Source organism: Gadus macrocephalus, chromosome 3, assembly GCF_031168955.1.
Source record: "Gadus macrocephalus chromosome 3, ASM3116895v1".
NCBI classification, from domain to species: Eukaryota; Metazoa; Chordata; class Actinopteri; order Gadiformes; family Gadidae; genus Gadus; species Gadus macrocephalus.
The window spans coordinates 24,342,613-24,362,341 of NC_082384.1; the positions used below are offsets into that span (position 1 = coordinate 24,342,613).

At 50.8% G+C, this 19,729-nt stretch overlaps 1 protein-coding gene across 1 annotated transcript in view; it reads left to right on the top strand.

Annotated features, from left to right (window-relative positions):
* The window catches only part of ctnnd1 (catenin (cadherin-associated protein), delta 1), a 33,210-nt gene that overhangs the window by 3,725 nt on the left and 9,756 nt on the right, over positions 1–19,729 (top strand). Inside the window, 14 exon segments of the mRNA XM_060048219.1 lie at positions 2,804–2,954; positions 6,944–7,018; positions 8,043–8,168; positions 8,705–8,890; positions 8,892–9,001; positions 10,211–10,301; positions 11,100–11,296; positions 12,991–13,240; positions 13,938–14,009; positions 14,435–14,585; positions 15,295–15,496; positions 17,325–17,442; positions 18,258–18,414; positions 19,596–19,613. Coding sequence (XP_059904202.1) covers positions 2,811–2,954; positions 6,944–7,018; positions 8,043–8,168; positions 8,705–8,890; positions 8,892–9,001; positions 10,211–10,301; positions 11,100–11,296; positions 12,991–13,240; positions 13,938–14,009; positions 14,435–14,585; positions 15,295–15,496; positions 17,325–17,442; positions 18,258–18,414; positions 19,596–19,613 — 1,897 coding nt within the window. The 5' untranslated portion in view covers positions 2,804–2,810.

Here is a 19,729-nt window from a genome sequence, read left to right on the forward strand (position 1 = left end):
AACTCCCTGTGGAATGTAGGAGAATGGCGTTTTGGGAAAAGCATGCCGGTGTGTTGCTCTGTCTTGTTTGTTTTTGCGTGGGTTGTTGTACGTGTCACTTTCTATGAAGGTTGATTACGTCCGGTCAATAGAAAACGGGAAGGGCCGGATCATGTTTATCGGAACCGTTACAAAACGCACACAGTCGCTGCTCATCATCGTGTTTGATTTTAGAGGATGTCCGTCATGTGAGACAAATTTAAGTGTGTGTGTGTGTGTGTGTGTGTGTGTGTGTGTGTGTGTGTGTGTGTGTGTGTGTGTGTGTGTGTGTGTGTGTGTGTGTGTGTGTGTGTGTGTGTGTGTGTAGCAGGGAGGGGAGGTGCCTTCCCTCAGTAGATGTAAAGATGAGTATGTGGACTTTGAAACTGAGTATAATCGTGTGATTCGTCCTTCCCGACGAATGCGCTGTCTGTATTTGGGTCGTGAATCACAGAAGTCGGAAGCAGGTTATTCTTTGACACCATATACTCTGTCAGAGGCAGTGTTTACTCCTCCCATACCTTTTTGTTTGATTTATATAGTAACGGATGTTTGAGGGAAGCCAGGAGAGAAGGTAACTGTGGTTAAGTCTCCCAGAGAAACGAGGCAATACATACGCATCCTAAACACCATACCACAGTGCTACCCCGGTTTCCTGTCTTTTCCTATACGTGTACACTGTAAATCCAATGATTGGAGCTAGGCTTTAGCTCTAGTGTTAAGAGGGGAAATGGAGCCATTACAGGCCATGCGGTCAACAACACGATGAGTTTAAGCAGAGGACACTTTGTTGGGCGTCCGGAATACATCCGGCCCACGGACGAGTTCAACGCTTTTAAAGTTACGGTTTAGAGAGGAAGAAAGCCACTCAGATTTCGCTAGTTTTACTCCCACTGAATACCTTGATATTCCTATCAATGTGTTATTGAATTGGAATGGCCCTGGCTCTGCCTACTTGTGAGCGTGCGCCCGTGCCAGAGGGAAAATTCTGTATTTAATATAGCCTTGTGTTTCTTTTGGGATGAAACAGACCCCAAAGAAACATGACTTTATTTAGTTTTCCACCAGCCCCCTCCTTGTTCCTTTGTTTTGTACTTCAGAGTACCGGTTATCTCCTATTGGTCCAATACAATGCAGGAGGTTATAAAAACACATTAAGTAGCACACAGACCCATATCAAACATGGACCAATAAAGAAGAGATCTTTTTCAAGCAACCGAGATTTCCTCAATGGGTAAATCAATGCTTATTTTATAATGTCCTTATGATCATCACCTATATTACCCAGCTAAAAAACATTAGACCAGGGACTATTTATTTAGTCTTGCGTCATAAAGGAGCTCTCTATCAAACCTCGCCCTGGTGGGATCCTAGTGTTTGAAAGGTCATCTCGCCTGTGACCTCAAAGCTTGTTATGCTGTGACTGTAATGGTTATTGATCCGCGAATGCTGCGAACAGGAACCTGCTCCCATCTTCTCTCACTTAAACCTACACTTTTGGTGTAGGAACATCCAAACGTCGCCTCTCTCTAGCTGTATCCACTGAGCTAGCTTACATTCTGGCCTTGGGATGGTTACGTATGTGACGAATGTATGAAGTAGGAGGCCCGATGCCCACAGTCTCCCCATACGCCACAGGGCTTGTTGGTTTGGTCTCGCGCAGAGTCAGACTTGGTGCATTTTTGTTCCCAAAATAATTTGTGTACTACCGGGTGTTTCGCTCCGTGTTCCCTTCTGGCTCGCTCTCTCCATCTCTCTCTCTCCATCTCGCTCTCGCTCTCGCTCTCGCTGTCACTCTCTCTCTCTCTCGCTCTCGCTCTCGCTGTCACTCTCTCTCTTTCTCGCTCTCGCTCTCGCTCTCTCGCTCTTGCTGTCACTCTCCTTCTCTTTCACTCTCTCCATCACTCCCTCTCTTTGCATCTCTCTCTCTCTCTGTCTCTGTCTGGAGCGATGAGAGAAGTGTTAATAAGCTCACATGATCGTAGGGAGGATCGCTGTGTGTGAATAGGGCCTTTTTTTATCCTTCGCTCCTCTGAGCTGTCTTCACTCTGCATATCCCACACCACCACCAGTGTGATTGATTCCTGTGAAAGATAATTATTTAAAATTTCCTCCTCGCTAAGGCAGAGCACTTATTGCCTTGAAATTGAATGTGCTCATCGTCAGACGACTCCTGGAGTTAAACTATTGTTTGAACGGGAGTGCCTCCTGTTCTCTTCCTCTTCCTCATTGTGATCTCACATCCTGCGTGTTCGTCTTTCCTCATCATCCATCTTCACGGGTCTCCGGTCGCTTCAAGACGAGCCTCCATGCTTTCCTTTCCTCTCGTCCTCCTCTGCTCTCCTCTCCTTCGTGACCTCCCCATCCTGCGACCTCACCCCCTCCTCCATTTGAATCCAGCGACTTCCAACTCTCTTTCAAACTCCTTCCTTTTTCCCCACCTCTTTGAAACCTCTGCTTCATCGTCATCTTCCGCACCTCTCTGTGCAGCAGTGCACCTCCCGCGCACGACGTGTGTGAGCGAAACGTGCGCAGAACTCTCAACAAACTCCCGCTCGTCTCCCCGTGGCCCGTGTCCGTCTCCTGCGGTCTTCACGGTCCCTTCTCCTTCTCTGCTCGGGGGGGGGGGGGGGAATCGTGAATCGATCTCCCCCCCCCCCGGTGTCAGAAGGTGCCCGGGCCGCTGTCCTCCCTTCCCTGTGGTGGTGGTGGTGGTGGTGTGGTGGTTAACCCTGTCCTGTCTCCTGTCCTGTGCTGTCCTGTCCTGTCCTGTGCTTGCTCCCAGCGTGTGAATGGAGCAGTGCGCGAGCACCGCCTCTCTCCTGGCCTCCGTGCGGGAGCAGGAGAGGCAGTTTGAGATGCTGAGCCGCGCCCTGGAGGACGAGCGCAGGTCGTGCGCGGGCACCCTGCCACGCCCCCTCCCCCCCGCCATGCAGGTAACGCTCGAAACCCCTCCGAGCGCCGGCCGACGCACCCCCACCCCCCCCCCCCCCCCCCCTCTCCCTCCCCGTCCGGAGGGACGCCTCTGTCCGTGTGCCGGTGGTCATCCGCTGTTCTGTCGTCGTCGTCGTCATCCTACCATCCTCATCCCCGCCTTCATCAACCCATCCCGCCGAGTAGCCAGCCGCCATTCGACCTTTAAGAACCCTTCTTTGGGGCTTTGAGTTGGATGGGATGCTTGTGGTTCACTTGAATCCCCCCCCCTGACCTCTTATAGTATCGCTCAGATCTCGTAGTGCCTCACAGGATGCTGATTGGTCAGAACCCCTTGCGGTTCGGCCGCAAGTGCATAACTTGAAGCCTGGCCAGGGGGATTCTCGAGCTGCCTCGCGGTGCGCTCTGAAACCAGACACCAGGTTCAGTCCCCAACCCACCTGCATGCGCCCTGCTGCCTCACCCTAAACCGGCTCCATAGTGATGACTCGTGTCTGAGTTCACCGTAAAGTGTGGACAACAGGAGTCTCGTAAACCGGACCGGATGGTAAATAGAATCACGAGCCAATTCACTGGACGACCAGATGCTCTTCTGGGGGGGGGGGGGGGGGGGGGGGGAATCGAGACCTTTGCCCTCCTCACCCTGTCCTCCTTCGAGGCACCCCAGTGGGGTGCGTACCATCAGGGCTTTGTCCTGATCGCAGCGACCAGGGTTCGATTCCTTCCCGGGATGATTGGCTGCATGTCCTCCCCTCTGTCTCCCATGCCTTCCTGTCCATCTCACACAAATAATAGCCGTGCCCTGTGGCCGTACCACCCGCCCCCTCTGCTTCCAAAGCCCGCTGGAATACTCTGGATTGCATGCAGAGCGGCCTCTCTCGATCTCCAGATAGCTGCATTGTTTTCACCTCTTTTCAACCAGGACTCTCTTTTGTTGCGCCGCGGTTTTCATTGTCACTCACCAATGTTGCCCCGTGAGCCACGGTCCCCGTCCCGAAAGCGTCCACGTTGTGAATCGTGTTTGTATGCAAGGCATGGAAAACAACCTTATTCTAACTCGCGCAGTGGATTTTTGATGCGGCCATGCCGCATCACGCCGCAGGAATAGATTGTTTTCTCTGCTAGCCGAGCATGAACTCCCTGGTTCTCCACAACTCCCCTTTTCTCATATCAGGCCTGAGTCACCTGCCCTTTGGAAGAAGGCATGACATCATACTCCTCATTTACCTACATGCCAAGCACACACCCATCTCATCACACACACACACACACACGCACGCGCCCCCTGTGGGTCTGTTTACTAATGAGCATTGTGTTGATACATGTACTGTGAGCCCGGAGGCTCTTCCCTGGTATTCTTTAAAGTAGTGGCTCATCTCTGTGCGTCTTCATTCTTTTTTGCACACACAAACTTAACACACACGCACACTAAGACACACATACGCACGCAAGCTCATGCACACCCATTAAGACAAGGCAAACAAACAAATTAAGTCTTAAGACACACACACACAAATTAAGTTTTAACACACACACACACACACACAAATTAAGACACACACACACACAAATTAAGACACACACACACACACACACAAATTAAGAGACACACACACACGCACACACAAATTAAGACACACACACACACACACAAATTAAGACACACACACACACACACACACACACAAATTAAGACACACACACACACACACACAAATTAAGACACACACACACACACACACACACACAAATTAAGACACACACACACACACACAAATTAAGAGACACACACACACACACACACACACAAATTAAGGACACACACACACACACGCACACACAAATTAAGACACACACACACACACACACACACACACACACACACACAAATTAAGACACACTCATTAAGACACACTCACTAAGACACACATACAAACACACAAATTAAGACAAACACATTAAGACAAACACATTAAGACACACACATTAAGACAAACACATTAAGACACACACATAAAGACACAAATGAAGACACAGAAACACACATTAAGACACACATCAACACACACACACTACACTACCCAGGCCTGGTCCTGGTTGATTGGCAGCCGGCTCCGAATACGGCATGCTGGGTCAGATGGTTTGGGGTGAAACTCAGAGGCCAGGCCAGCAATGTGTCCTTTTGCTAAGGCCTGGTTCTTATCTCACTTGTGTGTTTGTGTGTGTTTACATAGCCCTGGGGCTTTCGGCATGCCTCCTGCACTCGCTCACTCATTCACTCCCTTGGTCACCCTCACTCTCTCTTTCTCACAGGCAGCCTGACGCCACCATCTCCCCTCTTCACTGACAGGTTCCCACATGCTGTGATCTGCCCAGCACTCTCTCTCCTGCCTTCGCCGTGTGGGTGGAAAGAGTTAAACTTCTCTCTCTCTCTCTCTCTCTCTCTCTCTCTCTCTCTCTCTCTCTCTCTCTCTCTCTCTTCCCCCCCCCCCCCCCCCTTGATCTTATGAGGTCTTCCCTGGTCGCATTAGATAGAGACCAAAAAATTGATATTTTGTGTCCAACCGACCACAGAACTTGTGAGGGGATCCGTCTGCTGGCCCCTTCTGACCCGTTGCTAAGCAATCCCCCCACCGTGTTCTGATTCTAGAGAGATTTTTGGTGTAGATATTACAGAGACGCCCTTGTGGTGAGATGGGGAACTGTCCCTGGGCTGCGTGTGACTCACGCTAGGAGGTTTTCCTACGATACGGTTCGTGTCCGTCAACCCCTTTGTAATCATCGTTCTTATTATTAAGGAATATTATCATTTACACAATGTATCAACTTTGCCCAGGCATTCATTCATTCAGTCATTCATTCATTCATTCATGCATGCCTTCGGTCATCTGCTCTCTGTTGTTATTGATCGACCTTGTGTTTTAATGCATGTCCACAAACCACAAAGGTGGCTGGAGTTGCATTAGCTTATGGGCAGGTTTTAAATAATTCAGAATGTGTGTCTCTCAATGTGTGTGTGTGTGTTTGTGTGGCTCAATGTGTGTTTGTGTCTCTCTCTCTCTTAATGTGTGTTGGTCTGAGTGAGTGGGTGTGTGTGTCTCTCTTAATGTGTGTTTGTGCGTTTGTGTGTGTCCGTGTGTCTCTGTTAATGTGTGTTTGTGTGCGTGTGTGTGTCTCCGTGTCTCTCTTGTTAATGTGTGTGTGTGTGTGTGCGCGCGTGTGCGTGTGTGTGACACCGCATGACCCGTCAGACCGGCTTCATCCTGCGTTTATGTGTGAATCTGAGACGGATGGAGGGCCAACCCATGCCTGCATTAGCCTTTATCTCAGAGTGCTTCTCCCCAGCCACTTCCACCACTCACAAGAGTCTCATTTCAATATGGAAATGACATTTTACGTCATTGCCCAGAAGTTCTACTACTCCAGAGACACGCCTGCAATCATTCTTGGTTCATGAGTCGTCAGTAATTCAGTTAGCTTAGTTCTAGAACGATAAAGGATTGGTAGCAGCCCAAGTAGGCCTCATCATACATTAAGGGTAGACGTTGTAAACGGATAACGGTTGTTAACCGGAATGCCTCGCTGTGCAAATAGTCGTATACCTGCTGGTCACACTATGAACACCTTCACGGGGCCGGTCTTGGCCGCCACATAGCTGTGTGACTCAGGATCACGACGAAGGTGTCGGTGAATTCACGGTCCACGCCTGAAGTGGTTCACCCTCACCATCGTGTTCGTCAGTCCACTGTTGAAGGACATAGAGCTCTTGACCCTTCCTGGTTGCATGTTCACCTGCCGCACATTTGAAATGCCAGTCTGCCCGTCCTCTGTGTCGATCACATCGGCTTTCATCCATTCATCTCTGCACGTGGCCGCTTCTCCATCTGTGAGGGTTTGTTCCTCAGTGCTAGCGCCTTCTTGTGTGTGTCTCCTAACGTTCCCCCCCCCCCCCCCCCCCCCCCCCCCCCCCCCCCCTCTCCTGTGCGTGCAGAACGGCCGTGTACCCTGTGATGCGGACATAGAGAGGCTCACTCTGAACGAGAGTTACATCAACGGAACACATCACGTAAGCTGACCGCCCGGGGATCACTGTCTGTAATGTTGTACATTAAAGGTTGCATCAGCGATGTTGGGTGACGTCTCTTCTGTTGGTATTTGAAGCGAGATCCCAAACAAACAGAGCCAGCCCGCCCCTCCCTACCGCGTTAGGTGCATCCAGTAAAAACCATCATGGACGTAGCGCAAAACCCCACAACATCCGACCCTTGTCGCTGATTGGTTGGAAGTTATTTTTGTTTTAAGTGGTTGGTAGTACCATTTGTTGATGTATTGTTAGACAAATCCTACAACGATACATCACATTATATGTCCAAAGATTAATACAAAGTGACCGTGTAAAGTTGAAGTGCTGGATTCCAGTCTTTATTCGTGGTCCAAACTGAGTTTTTCTGTTTGACAGAACTAAGATGAAAACAGATTGGCATTAAAAAAATAACAAATCGCATCATAAAAAGGCAGATAAAAAAACATTGAGTAGAAATTAAGCACCGACGCTGGGAGCAGGGAAATCTGTTTTGAGTGCCATGTTTTATTAATTAAAACAAATCAATATTTGGCGCCGGCGTAGTGATTCTCCCACGACAGTGAGACTACTCGTCATGTGTTTGGATCGCGGGCCGGACGGTGAACATACTGATTCTTGGGCGACTCGATGGCTTACACTCACTGAAACGCTAACCACGTAGACGTTACGGCCGGGATCGACCCAGGCTCGATTCTGACCTGCGTTCCTACGCTAGGAACGAAGTAGGTAGTTTCCTCTCTCCTTCAACACGCGTTCCGGTCTCTTTCCACTCTGCAGTCCGTAAAGATATTATAAGCCCCCCAAAAATAAAGATTATTATTTCATACTTAATCTTTTTATTTACTTCATATTTGAGAGGTTTGAATCCCTGCTGTGTCTTAAGCGCGTGTGTGTGTGTGTGTGTGTGTGTGTGTGTGTGTGTGTGTGTGTGTGTGTGTGTGTGTGTGTGTGTGTGTGTGTGTGTGTGTGTGTGTGTGTGTGTGTGTGTGTGTGTGTGTGTGTGCAGTTCAGGATGGAGCCTGCTCAGGTGATGCAGGAGTCGTTCACGGTGGAGGAGGACCCCCAGCATTCTTCGCCGGTGGTTTCCGTGGAGACCAATGAAGACGGGACAACGCGGCGCACCGAAACCACGGTGAGGACATGATCTTCATGTTGACCCCTTCACCTGTATTCTCTGACCTTTCCTGTATGCTCTGACCTCTAACCTTTCCTGTATTCTCTGACCTCTGACCTTTCCTGTATGCTCTGACCTCTGACCTTTCCTGTATTCTCTGACCTCTGACCTTTCCTGTATTCTCTGACCTTTCCTGTATTCTCTGACCTCTGACCTTTCCTGTATTCTCTGACCTCTGACCTTTCCTGTATTCTCTGACCTCTGACCTTTCCTGTATTCTCTGACCTCTGACCTCTCCTATATTCTCTGACCTTTCCTGTATTCTCTGACCTCTGACCTTTCCTGTATTCTCTGACCTCTGACCTTTCCTGTATTCTCTGACCTCTGACCTTTCCTGTATTCTCTGACCTCTGACCTTTCCTGTATTCTCTGACCTCTGACCTTTCCTGTATTCTCTGACCTCCTATATTATCTGACCTCTGACCTCTCCTGTATTCTCTGACCTCTGACCTTTCCTGTATTCTCTCCCCCCTGCCCTCCTCTCCCTCCCCCAGGTTAAGAAGATGGTGAAGACGACCACCACCAGGACGGTCATGCCCTCCGTGTCCGACACCATGTCCCTGGACGGCGGGGGCTCGGTCACGGGCGGGGGCTACCCCCAGCCCATGTGCTACCGGCAGCCCGCCGGGGGGCCCGACTACCCCACCTACACCGTCCCCCGGAACTACCACTACGGCCCCCCCGGGGGCGGCGGCGGCGGCGGGGGGCGGCTATGAGGACTACCGCGGACCCCCCCCCACTGACAACTACACCAGCCTGAGCAGAGGGGCGCGCATGGACGACCGCTACAGGTACAGGGAAACGTTTGTGTGTGTTTAACGTTCTCGCCCTTTTGGTATCTCTTCTCCCGAAGCCCGGGTGGCAGCGCACACCATCTCATAGAGTCCCACTGCTAGACTGGTCTCTCTCTCTCTCTGTCTCTGTCCCTCTGTCTCACTCTCTCGGTCTCTGTCTCTCTCTCTCTCTGTCTCTGTCTCTCTCTGCCTCTGTCTCTCTCTGTCTCTCTCTGTCTCTGTCTCTTTGTCTCTGCCTCTGTCTCTCTCTGTCTCTTTGTCTCTGCCTCTGTCTCTCTCTGTCTCTTTGTGTCTTTCTCTCTCTGTCTTTCTCTGTCTCTGTCTCTCTTTGTCTCTCGTTGTCTCTGTCTCTCTTTTTTCTCCGTCTCTCCCTCTCCGTCTCTCTCTGTCTTTGTCTCTCTGTCTCTGTCTCTCGTTGTCTCTGTCTCTCTTTGTCTCCGTCTCTCCCTCTCTGTCTCTCTCTGTCTTTGTCTCTCTGTCTCTGTCTCTGTCGTCTGTTTATCTATCTGTTTCCCAGTCTCTCTGTCTCTGCCGTCAACCATTCAATGATATTAATGGAGGCCTGCCCGGGTCATACTCAAGTAGATCCTTTGCAGTTGACTTGTGCAATGCCAATGGCTGTTGGCATTGCACAAGTCGACGTGTGCTTGCGTGATCTCCTCGTCATTTTTTATGAGTTCTTCGAAATCTACGAACAGTAAGCCTTGGGAATCCTCCACGACTTCAAAGACCTCCCAAAGCCTCTCTCCCTCTCTGTCTTCGTCGTGTTGCGTCTCTGTCCGTGACGTGTTCGGGGTTGTGGATTCTAGACTCACTTCAGAGTTCACATAGATCCCCCCCCCCACCCTTTCCCAATCCCCACTTGCGCGCTTATTGTATGCTGTACGTCCTGGCACTTAATGTATGCACTTGTTTTATGTTGTGTACGTCCTGGCACTTAAAAATAGTGCTTAGCATTGTGTAGTGTGGGATCCTAGCTGTCATCGTTGCACACAGGGAATGGGTTCACCTGCTGTTTGCGTGACTGCTAGTGACAAATGTACTTACTGTAAGTCGCTTTGGATAACGGCGTCTGTTAAATGCCCTAAATGCAAAGGTAAACGTTGGACCTTTTCTGCCCGGTTTGGTTAACCGTCCCGTATCTCCCCTCCCCCCCCCGTCCCCCGTCCCCCGCCTCTCCCCCCCCCACCCCCCCCGCCCCATCAGACCCGTCCACCCAGAAGGCTACAGGACACTGGACCCCAGCTACAGAGCGGCCAGCAGGAACCAGTTGGACCCCTACGCTGCGCAGCCTCAGGTGAGTGACCCTGGACGTCCCAGGTGTAGCGGCCGCCCGGCCGAGGAATGCCTTGGGGGCGCGCCAACGGAACGGAGATAACGTTATCTGGCGTCAGATTAGAAAGGCAACTAGCAGTTGGTCTCCCGAAGGGGAAGGAAAAAATCATAGTCGAATCTGTTCACGATTGTAGTTTTCCCTTGGTCTGAGCTCTGCTGGCCCGTTTTTCTCCGCTGCAGAAAGAATGTCTGACCAAATGTTTTAGTCTATCTAGTAGCAAGGACGTAAACATATTGAATCCCATTTGGCTCAGAGCTCACTGGAAAACCCTAGTTAGAAAGTGTGTGTGTGTGTGTGTGTGTGTGTGTGTGTGTGTGTGTGTGTGTGTGTGTGTGATTTGTTTCTGTGTGTGTTTGTTTTTTTTTCTCTATATCTGTGTTTCTTTTTGTGTGTGTGGGTTTGTGTGTGTCTGTGTGTTTGTTTCTGTGTGTATTCAAAAGACTCAATTCCACAAAAGACTCAATGCTCACTCATTCAGAGTTCACCTAGACTCTGCATATACCCATCCCCCACTACGTCCTTCCACTTAAAACTCTACTTAGCATTGTGTTGCATCTTATTCTTACTATCTTTGTTGTGCACAGGGAACTGGTTAACCTTGCGATTGTAAGTGCTGGGCACTTATTAAGTGCTTGGCACTATATTGTTGTTTCTCTTCCTTCTCACAGTTGTACTTATGTAAGTCGCTGTGGATAAAACCGTCTGCTAAACGCCCTCATTGCATTGTGTGTGTGTGTGTGTGTGTGTGCGCGTGTGTAGGTGGGACGTATGGGCAGTGCGTTGGAGCTCTCCGGCATGCAGCGGTTCGTCCCGGAGCCGTACGGCCTGGAGGACGACCAGCGCAGCATGGGCTACGACGAGCCCGACTACGGGATGGGCATGCCGGCCATCCACTACAGCACCGTGCCCCGCAACCACAACGTGTACACCCCCCAGGGACCCCCGCGCAGGACCGGGTGAGAGCCCACCACCTGCAGACGTCTCCGTCGGTTTAGTGGGAAGCAATGTGGATAGTGCGACGGTTTGGGTTCTCGACCCCAAGATCAAAGGTTATGGGTTCCATCTCATAGGTTATGTGTTCCATCCCATAGGTTATGGGTTCCATCTCATAGGTTATGGGTTCCATCTCATAGGTTATGGGTTCCATCCCAAAGGTTATGGGTTCCATCTCATAGGTTATGGGTTCCATCCCATAGGTTATGGGTTCCATTTCATAGGTTATGGGTTCCATCCCATAGGTTATGGGTTCCATCTCATAGGTTATGGGTTCCATCCCATAGGTTATGGGTTCCATCTCATAGGTTATGGGTTCCATCTCATAGGTTATGGGTTCCATCTCATAGGTTATGGGTTCCATCCCATAGGTTATGGGTTCCATCTCATAGGTTATGGGTTCCATCCCATAGGTTATGGGTTCCATCTCATAGGTTATGGGTTCCATCTCATAGGTTATGGGTTCCATCCCAAAGGTTATGGGTTCCATTTCATAGGTTATGGGTTCCATCTCATAGGTTATGGGTTCCATCTCATAGGTTATGGGTTCCATCCCAAAGGTTATGGGTTCCATCTCATAGGTTATGGGTTCCATCCCATAGGTTATGGGTTCCATCTCATAGGTTATGGGTTCCATCTCATAGGTTATGGGTTCCATCTCATAGGTTATGGGTTCCATCCCATAGGTTATGGGTTCCATCCCATATGTTATGGGTTCCATACCAAAGGTTATGGGTTCCATCTCATAGGTTATGGGTTCCATCTCATAGTTTATGGGTTCCATCTCATAGGTTATGGGTTCCATCCCAATGGTTATGGAACCCATCCCAAAGGTTTGCGGTTCCATCCCAAAGGCTAGGGGTGCCATCACAAAAAGTTATAGGTTCCATCCCAAAGCTTATGGGTTCCATCCCAAAGGCTATTGGTTCCATCCCAAGCACCTGTAATCTAGCTGTTGCCACCTATGAGCTGGAGATAAATGAGTCTTTAATATTTGATTGAAAATGTCATTCATTTTCATTGCATGTTGTAGTTGAACCTAGTTGAAAATCAATAAGTCCGAATCGTTAATAATTTATGAGACAACATTCTGTTTTTGTTTTATTAAACACTTCGTGCTCCACGTTAGTTATGTGAAACAATAATTCATGAAGCACAAACAATTCAAAGGAGCAAAATAATAAAACAACATGCCTAAAACATTCTCCTCTTGAGGCGGCTGTTCTTTTCAGCTAACAAATGACATGGGGCCCAAATCTAGACTAACAAGACCAAACCAAATCCATTATTTAAGAAATGGTCCATTTAGTCGGCCAACGTGTCAGACCTTTTATAGTACGTTTCATATGTGACAGGGTTTATTGAAAATGAGATAATTTTTTTTTTTAAGTTACTGATCATCCCGTGACCTCGTGTTTGTTTCCTATTTGTATTTATTTTTTATGTTATTGCTTTGTTTGTGGAAATGGTTCATGAACAAAAAGTTTTAGAAATTAAAAAAGTAAAAAAATAAAACTTTGATTAATCGATTGATTCATCACCACCATCCCTGGTCGGGGAAGGAGGATGCGTTCAAAGCCTTATGTCCCCGACATCAGAACACAGACTGACCACGCGCTCTTCCTCCTCCTCCTCCTCCCCCTCTTCCTCTTCCTAGGAGCTACGAGGGCCAGCTGGACGGGGCCTCCGACATGTACTACTGGGGCCAGGGGGCCCCAATGGCCCAGGGGGAGCGCGGCAGCATGGCGTCCCTGGACAGCACCCTGCGGAAGGGCCCCGGTCCCGGGCCCGGGGGCTGGCGCCAGCCGGAGCTCCCGGAGGTCATCGCCATGCTCAACTACAGGCTGGACCCGGTCAAGAGCAACGCCGCCGCCTTCCTGCAGCACCTCACCTTCAAGAACGACAAGGTGGGACCGGCGGGGGCGTGGGTGTGTGGTGGGACCAGCGTGGGTGTGTGGTGGGACCGGCGGGGGCGTGGGTGTGTGGTGGGACCAGCGTGGGTGTGCGGGCGGGGGCTGGGATTCTGAGGTTTTCGTGGGAGGGGCTTGGTTCTTTTGCCCAGGGGAACATCCACCGAGTGTGGGTGGATGTTTGTAGATGTCCCACTGTGTGTGTGTGTGTATGTGTGTGTGTGTGGGGGGTCTGTGTGTGTGTGTGTTTCTTTCTGTTTGTGTACGTGGGTGTTTGTTTCTGTGTGTGTGTATTCGTGTATGTGTTGCATACGGATTGATGTTTGTAGTTGTCCCACTTTATGACGATCGGGGGGGGGATCGGCTTAGCCCAGGACGTACAGCGGGTCGGTTGGTAACCAGAAGGTTGCTAGGTCGATCCCTAGCTGAGTGCCGAGGTGTCCCTGAGCAAGGCACCTCACCCTAACTGCTCCCGACGAGCTGGCTGTCGCCCTGCGTGGTCGACACCGCCGTCGATGTGAGAATGAACCGTTGGAAGCTATTTCGGTAAAAGCGTCAAATGCCAGATGCCCTCAACGAGGAAAAGCAAAGCCACGAGACTGGGGGGATGAGTATCGATTGACGTAATGAAAGAGGGCCTTGTGGCGAGAGGGAGGCCGTGCGATCGCTGAACTGTTCTCCTTCTCCTCCCCAGATGAAGACCGAGGTGCGTCGAATGAAGGGCATCCCGGCTCTGGTGGCGATGCTGGACAACCCCAACAAAGAGGTCCGTCTCTCCGTTCCCCGTCCTCTTCTGCTATCCAGTTCTTCTAGTCTGTTGTGTTTCCTGTGTTTTTTTTCTCTTCGGATCAGAGTCCCCGATTTACTTTCACCGTCAACACTTGACCCCCTCTGTGACCGAATGCGACCACAGGGACTTATGGTCCAGTGTTGGCATTTAGGGCACTTAAACAGTACTTAGCATCGTGCAGCATCTCATGCTATCTATCTTTGTTGTTAACGGAGAATGGGTTAACCTAGCGATTGTTACTGTACCGAAAGAGATATATTTTTGTTTCTCCTTTTTTTTCTGACGAACGTATTTATTGTACATCTCTTCGGGTAAAAGCGTCTGCTGAACCCCCTGAATGTAAAATGTTAAATGTGTGAATCCTTACCTGGTTCTCACCGTGGCCTGACGTCTCGTTCCAGGTCCACCACGCGGCGTGCGGAGCGCTGAAGAACATCTCCTACGGCCGGGACGCCGAGAACAAGATCGCCATCAAGAACTGCGACGGCGTCCCCGCCCTGGTGCGGCTGCTGAGGAAGACCCACGACCAGGACCTCACCGACACCATCACCGGTACGCCTCCCCCCCCCCCCCCCCCCGCACGCACGACGACGCACTGAATCCACACTCTCTACATAAACGCATACACTTCAGCGGCCCTCGCCCGCATGTGTACACAACTCTTGACGCGTGCGCACGCACTCAAAGACACACATGCTCGTCCACTTCCTGGAAGTGGATCAGGAAGTGAGGTCATGAGGACAATCCAGTCTTCCAAAATTCAGGGCCATTGTCAACGATAATTTTAGCATGTAGCCCTGAAACGGCAGTGATGCTGGGTACACGCAAGGATGGGTGCGGCCTTCACACAACAGAGTGATCTGAAGAACCACAAGCCAATCGGGGCTTCACTGAAAAGGGACAGAAGGGGGAAATCAGGTACAAAGTCGGGCTCGCTACCCTGTAGCGTGTACCCAGCGTTTGCAAGTGAGAAGTCAATGCTAGCACCAGCAGACACTTTCACCCCATCCTGTATACTTGCTGGTCGACTTGTAACCGCGGGTTTGCTAGTGCGACGTGTCGAGGTGTCCCCTGAGCGAGGCACCTCACCCTGACTGCTCCGGACGAGCTGGCTGTCGCCTTGCGTGGTCGACGCCGCCGTCGGTGTGTGAATGTGTGTGCGTGAACCGTTGTAAGTCGCTTTGGATAGAAGCGACTTACACCTTGGCCAAGTCGTAACCCCCCCCCCCCCCCCCCCCCCCCCCCCCCCGGTCCTCTTTAGGCACGCTGTGGAACCTGTCGTCCCACGACTCGGTGAAGATGGAGATCGTGGACCACGCGTTGCACGCCCTGTCCGACGAGGTGATGGTGCCGCGCTCGGGCTGGGAGCGGAGCGCCAACGGGGCGGGCGGCGGCGAGGAGAACTGCAAGCCGCGACACCTGGAGTGGGAGACGGCGCTCACCAATACGGCCGGCTGTCTGAGGTGAGAGGGGGAGGGAGGGGAGGGAGGGAGGGAGAGGGGGAGGGAGAGAGAGAGAGAGAGAGAGAGAGAGAGAGAGAGAGAGAGAGAGAGAGAGAGAGAGAGAGAGAGAGAGAGGCCGTCTGTCTGTCTGAGGTGGGTGGGAGGGAGGGAGGGAGAGAAAGAAAGAATCCAGTGAACCGAAAGTCCAAAAGAGCATTTGGCCACGTCATGTGTTTCAGTCGACGGGGGGGGGGAGTTCCGGCAGAGTGGGTGAGTGCTGGGGGGGGGTGAAGTGAAGACGGAGTGTCATGGGATGGATATGGATACGGGGGAGTCAGAGACAGAGGAGCAAGGCCAGGGGGGGTGGAGGGGGGGAAGCGGTGGCTGGTCTCGTGTGGGAGGAGTCCGAGGGAGATTTGAAAATAAGCAGCAGAGATAAGAGCGGTGGACAAAGGGGCATTGACTCATATAGTGTACACACACACTGTGCGACTCAGTGGCCTGTAGTCCCTACACTGGTACAGCCCCAGTACCGCTCAGACAGACCAGTGGTTTTTATACGTCGTGATGGGAAACACAACCTCCTCTCCTTAAACGTATAATTCGATGCCAGCTGTAGATCGCCTGCACTCCCACAATCATTCATAAGATCTTCCCTGTGAATGAAACCCGTTTTCACCACGCACCGGACTTGGTTATGTAATCCCGGGATATGTTAATCATTCCCGGCGTGCGAGTAATGGGAGACCGCCGTAGATTCCCTTATCTCGGTGAAACAACACCAGCTCTCCCACGTACTTTCACATTCGACGTATGCGAGGGAGGGAGGATGAAAACGTAACTCTGCTGGGGGGGAAAGTGTCCATGGCTTGCAGGGTGTGCTTGGACTGGCTTCCACGAACCCCCCCCCCCCCCCCCCCAGCGGCGCTGAGACAATGCGCCGGGGCTATTGTGCAGGAAGGCGTGTCCGTCAACAGGCCCTGAACTGGGCGGTACAAAAGAAGTAGGCTAGAGTCCCGTTCCACCGCGTTACTTCCTGCCTGCCGGCCGGCCCCTGTCTCTCCCAGAAACGGCGTTTGTTTTTTGACGCCATCACGGCTCAACTTCCTCCTCGTATCTCTCTTCAGACCGGTAATGTGTGTGTGTGTGTGTGTGTGTGTGTGTGTGTGTGTGTGTGTGTGTGTGTGTGTGTGTCTGATGAGGTGCGTGTGTGTGTGTCGAAGTTCGTATGAGAGTGTGTGTGGATTAACAATAAAATAATAAAAGGGCTAAAAAGGGAGGCTTGGCAAAGAAAGTGCAGGCTTCGTTCGTTCGTTCCTACGCCCGAACGTAGGAACGAACGAACGAAGCCTGCACTTTCTTTGCCAAGCCTCCCTTTTTAGCCCTCTTTTATTATTTTATTTTATTGTTAATCCACACACACTCTCATACGAACTTCGACACACACACACGCACCTCATCAGACACACACACACACACACACACACACACACACACACACACACACACACACACACACACACACACACACACACACACAGAGAGACACACACACGCACCTCATCAGACACACACACACACACACACACACACTAGCTACCACACACTAACCATGACACGCACTACACTGTGTTTTGTGTTGTGCGCATTGTGTACCGAAAACAACCGGCCACGCCCCCCCTCGGTGATCAGAACCACTGCTTTTATTTTCGACTGTCCGGCCCCCTCGCTCTAATCTCTTCCTCATTCCAACACCCCCTTCATCTTCTCTCTGTGTCTCTGCTAATCCTTTGACCCTCACCCTCACCCCCAACCCCCTCCTCTTCCTCCCTCTTCCTCCCCTCATTAGGAATGTGAGTTCTGAGCGGAGCGAGGCCAGGAGGAAGCTGAGGGAGTGCACGGGACTGGTGGACTCGCTCATGTACATCGTCCAGTCGCAGATAGAGTGTAAACATGTGGACAACAAGGTGAGGGTCAGAGCCTCGGTCGCTTTGTCCTTCTATTTGTTTACGGTTTAGCAATTAGCGACGTGCTATCTTCTTAGATGCGAGTTATTCAGCGAGGCCACTGAGTCAGCAAAAGAGGCTTTAGGGACGCACGCTCCGACTCTATTCAGCGCCGCTAACAAGCAGCTTATTGTCAGTGGCGGGACTAATGTCCAAGGGTCAGAGCAATTTGATGGCGGCAATAAAGCGATGTCGTCCGAGAAAGAGAGGGAAATGCAGATGCACTGTAAAGGACTCTGTGGTGAGCTCTGTGTCGCAACGTCATTGAAAGGCACTTCATTGAAATTGAACTGTACCGACCAGTGCCATCCCAAACACCCAAACACTGGTGGTTTCTAAGCAGCCCCTTGCATTATCATGCTAATCACCTTTACAATTATTTCTCTCTCCATCTGTCTGTCTGTCTCTCTCTGTGTCTGTCTGTCTGTCTGTCTGTCTGTCTGTCTGTCTGTCTGTCTGTCTGTCTCTCTCTCTCTCTCTCTCTCTCTCTCTCTCTGTCGCTCTCTCTCTCTTTGTCTCATTCAATGTCACTGTTTCTCTCCATCTCTGTTTCTCTCTCTGTCTCTCTGTCTCTGTCTCTCTCTGCCTCTTTCTGTTTCTCTCTCTGTCTCTCTCTGTTTCTGTCTCTCTCTCTTTTTCAATGTCTCTGTTTCTCTCTCCGTCTCTGTTTCTCTCTGTGTCTCTGTCTCTCTCTGTCTCTCTCTTTGTCTCATTCGCTGTCACTGTTTCTCTCTGTCTCTATCTCTGTCTCTCCCTCTCCCTCTGTGTGTCCCCAGTTGATAGAGAACAGCGTGTGTCTGCTGAGGAACCTGTCCTATCACGTGCACCGGGAGATCCCGGGCTGCGAGCGCTACCAAGAGGCCCTGCCCATCAACCAGGGCCCAGCCCCCAGTGCCCAGAAGGCGGGCTGCTTCAGCTCGCGCAAGGGCAAAGGTCTGTCCGTTCGCCCGCCATCGCTCATTCTCCGCTCTCCGCGTGTTCCTCCCTCTCTACGTGAGAGAGTAAATAGGCCAGTGTGTAGATGATTACAAGCCACCAGGAGTGATAAAGTCGTATAAACCTGCAGCGTCGGTCGAGCTTTACGACGAAATAAAAAAAACCCAATGGCTTGAAATATGATGGTGCTTTGTTGGGCCTAGCGGGTTGTGTTGGTGTGTATACACGTTTATCTATACACACACACACACAGACACACACACACAGAGAGAGACACAGACACACAGACACACACACACACACACACACACAGAGAGCGCGCAGGGCGGTCAATGGAATGTGAAGTATTTAGGTGACTCTGGGAATGTGCATCCTCTCATCTGCTGGGCCTTTTGTTTGCGTTTCACCCGGACTATTGATCTGGATCGCTAAACCACACGTCTCTTGTCACCATTAGAATCGTTCAGAGTTTTCTTTTGTTTTTCCCCCTGCACATTGCAACCAGTACTGGGTGCCCATTTTGACTACAAAATTGCCAATTCTCCATTTAGTTTTTTTTGTAACTCCTCTAATCTTTATGGATGGCAGCAGATGGTGTAATTTGATTTAGCTCAGACTGAGGATTGAAGGCAATGTTTCATCGGCAGAAGACAGGTGCTGTCTGGCTGGTTCTGTTGCCCAACACTCTTGCTCAGAGAGTGACGCCATGCTTTTTCCAAATAACTGTGGGACAGTTTCACTTTTAGTTCTTTGTCAGGCTTATCGAAGGATAAACGTTTTTTGTTTTGTGCCAAATCTCTCAAAATGAATCCCAATAGCTGAACAAGACCTGTCTAAGCCAGCAACTGTAGAAGACTTTTACTGCCCGACCTTCGGCAGTCACATGTGTGTGCTTTAGACCTGGTTTGGTGTTCTTGGCCTCCATACCTGGCATGCCCCTGGCTGCTTTTGTCTGTGTGGTTCAGAAGTGCCCGCCATGATTGAGCAACTATTGAGAGGGTTGGCTGGTGTCATGGCTGTTCTCCTCTCACTTAAAAACATCTCTCTCTCTCTTCCTCCTTTCCTGCCATCTTCCTCTTCCCTCTCCATCCCCTTTACTTCCCTAACTCTCTGTACCTCGCTCTCTCTCTCTGTTCCTCTCTCTCTCTCTCCTTCTTTCTATGGGGCTGGGGCTACAGAGGAGTGGTTTTCCAAAGGTAAGCTCTTGCTTCTTTATGACATGCGCTTTGCTTGCTCCAACCTGCTCGTTGTTTCACTGTAGACCAGTCAACACTAACATAGTACTCGTTCTGCTACGACCCGCACGCACGCA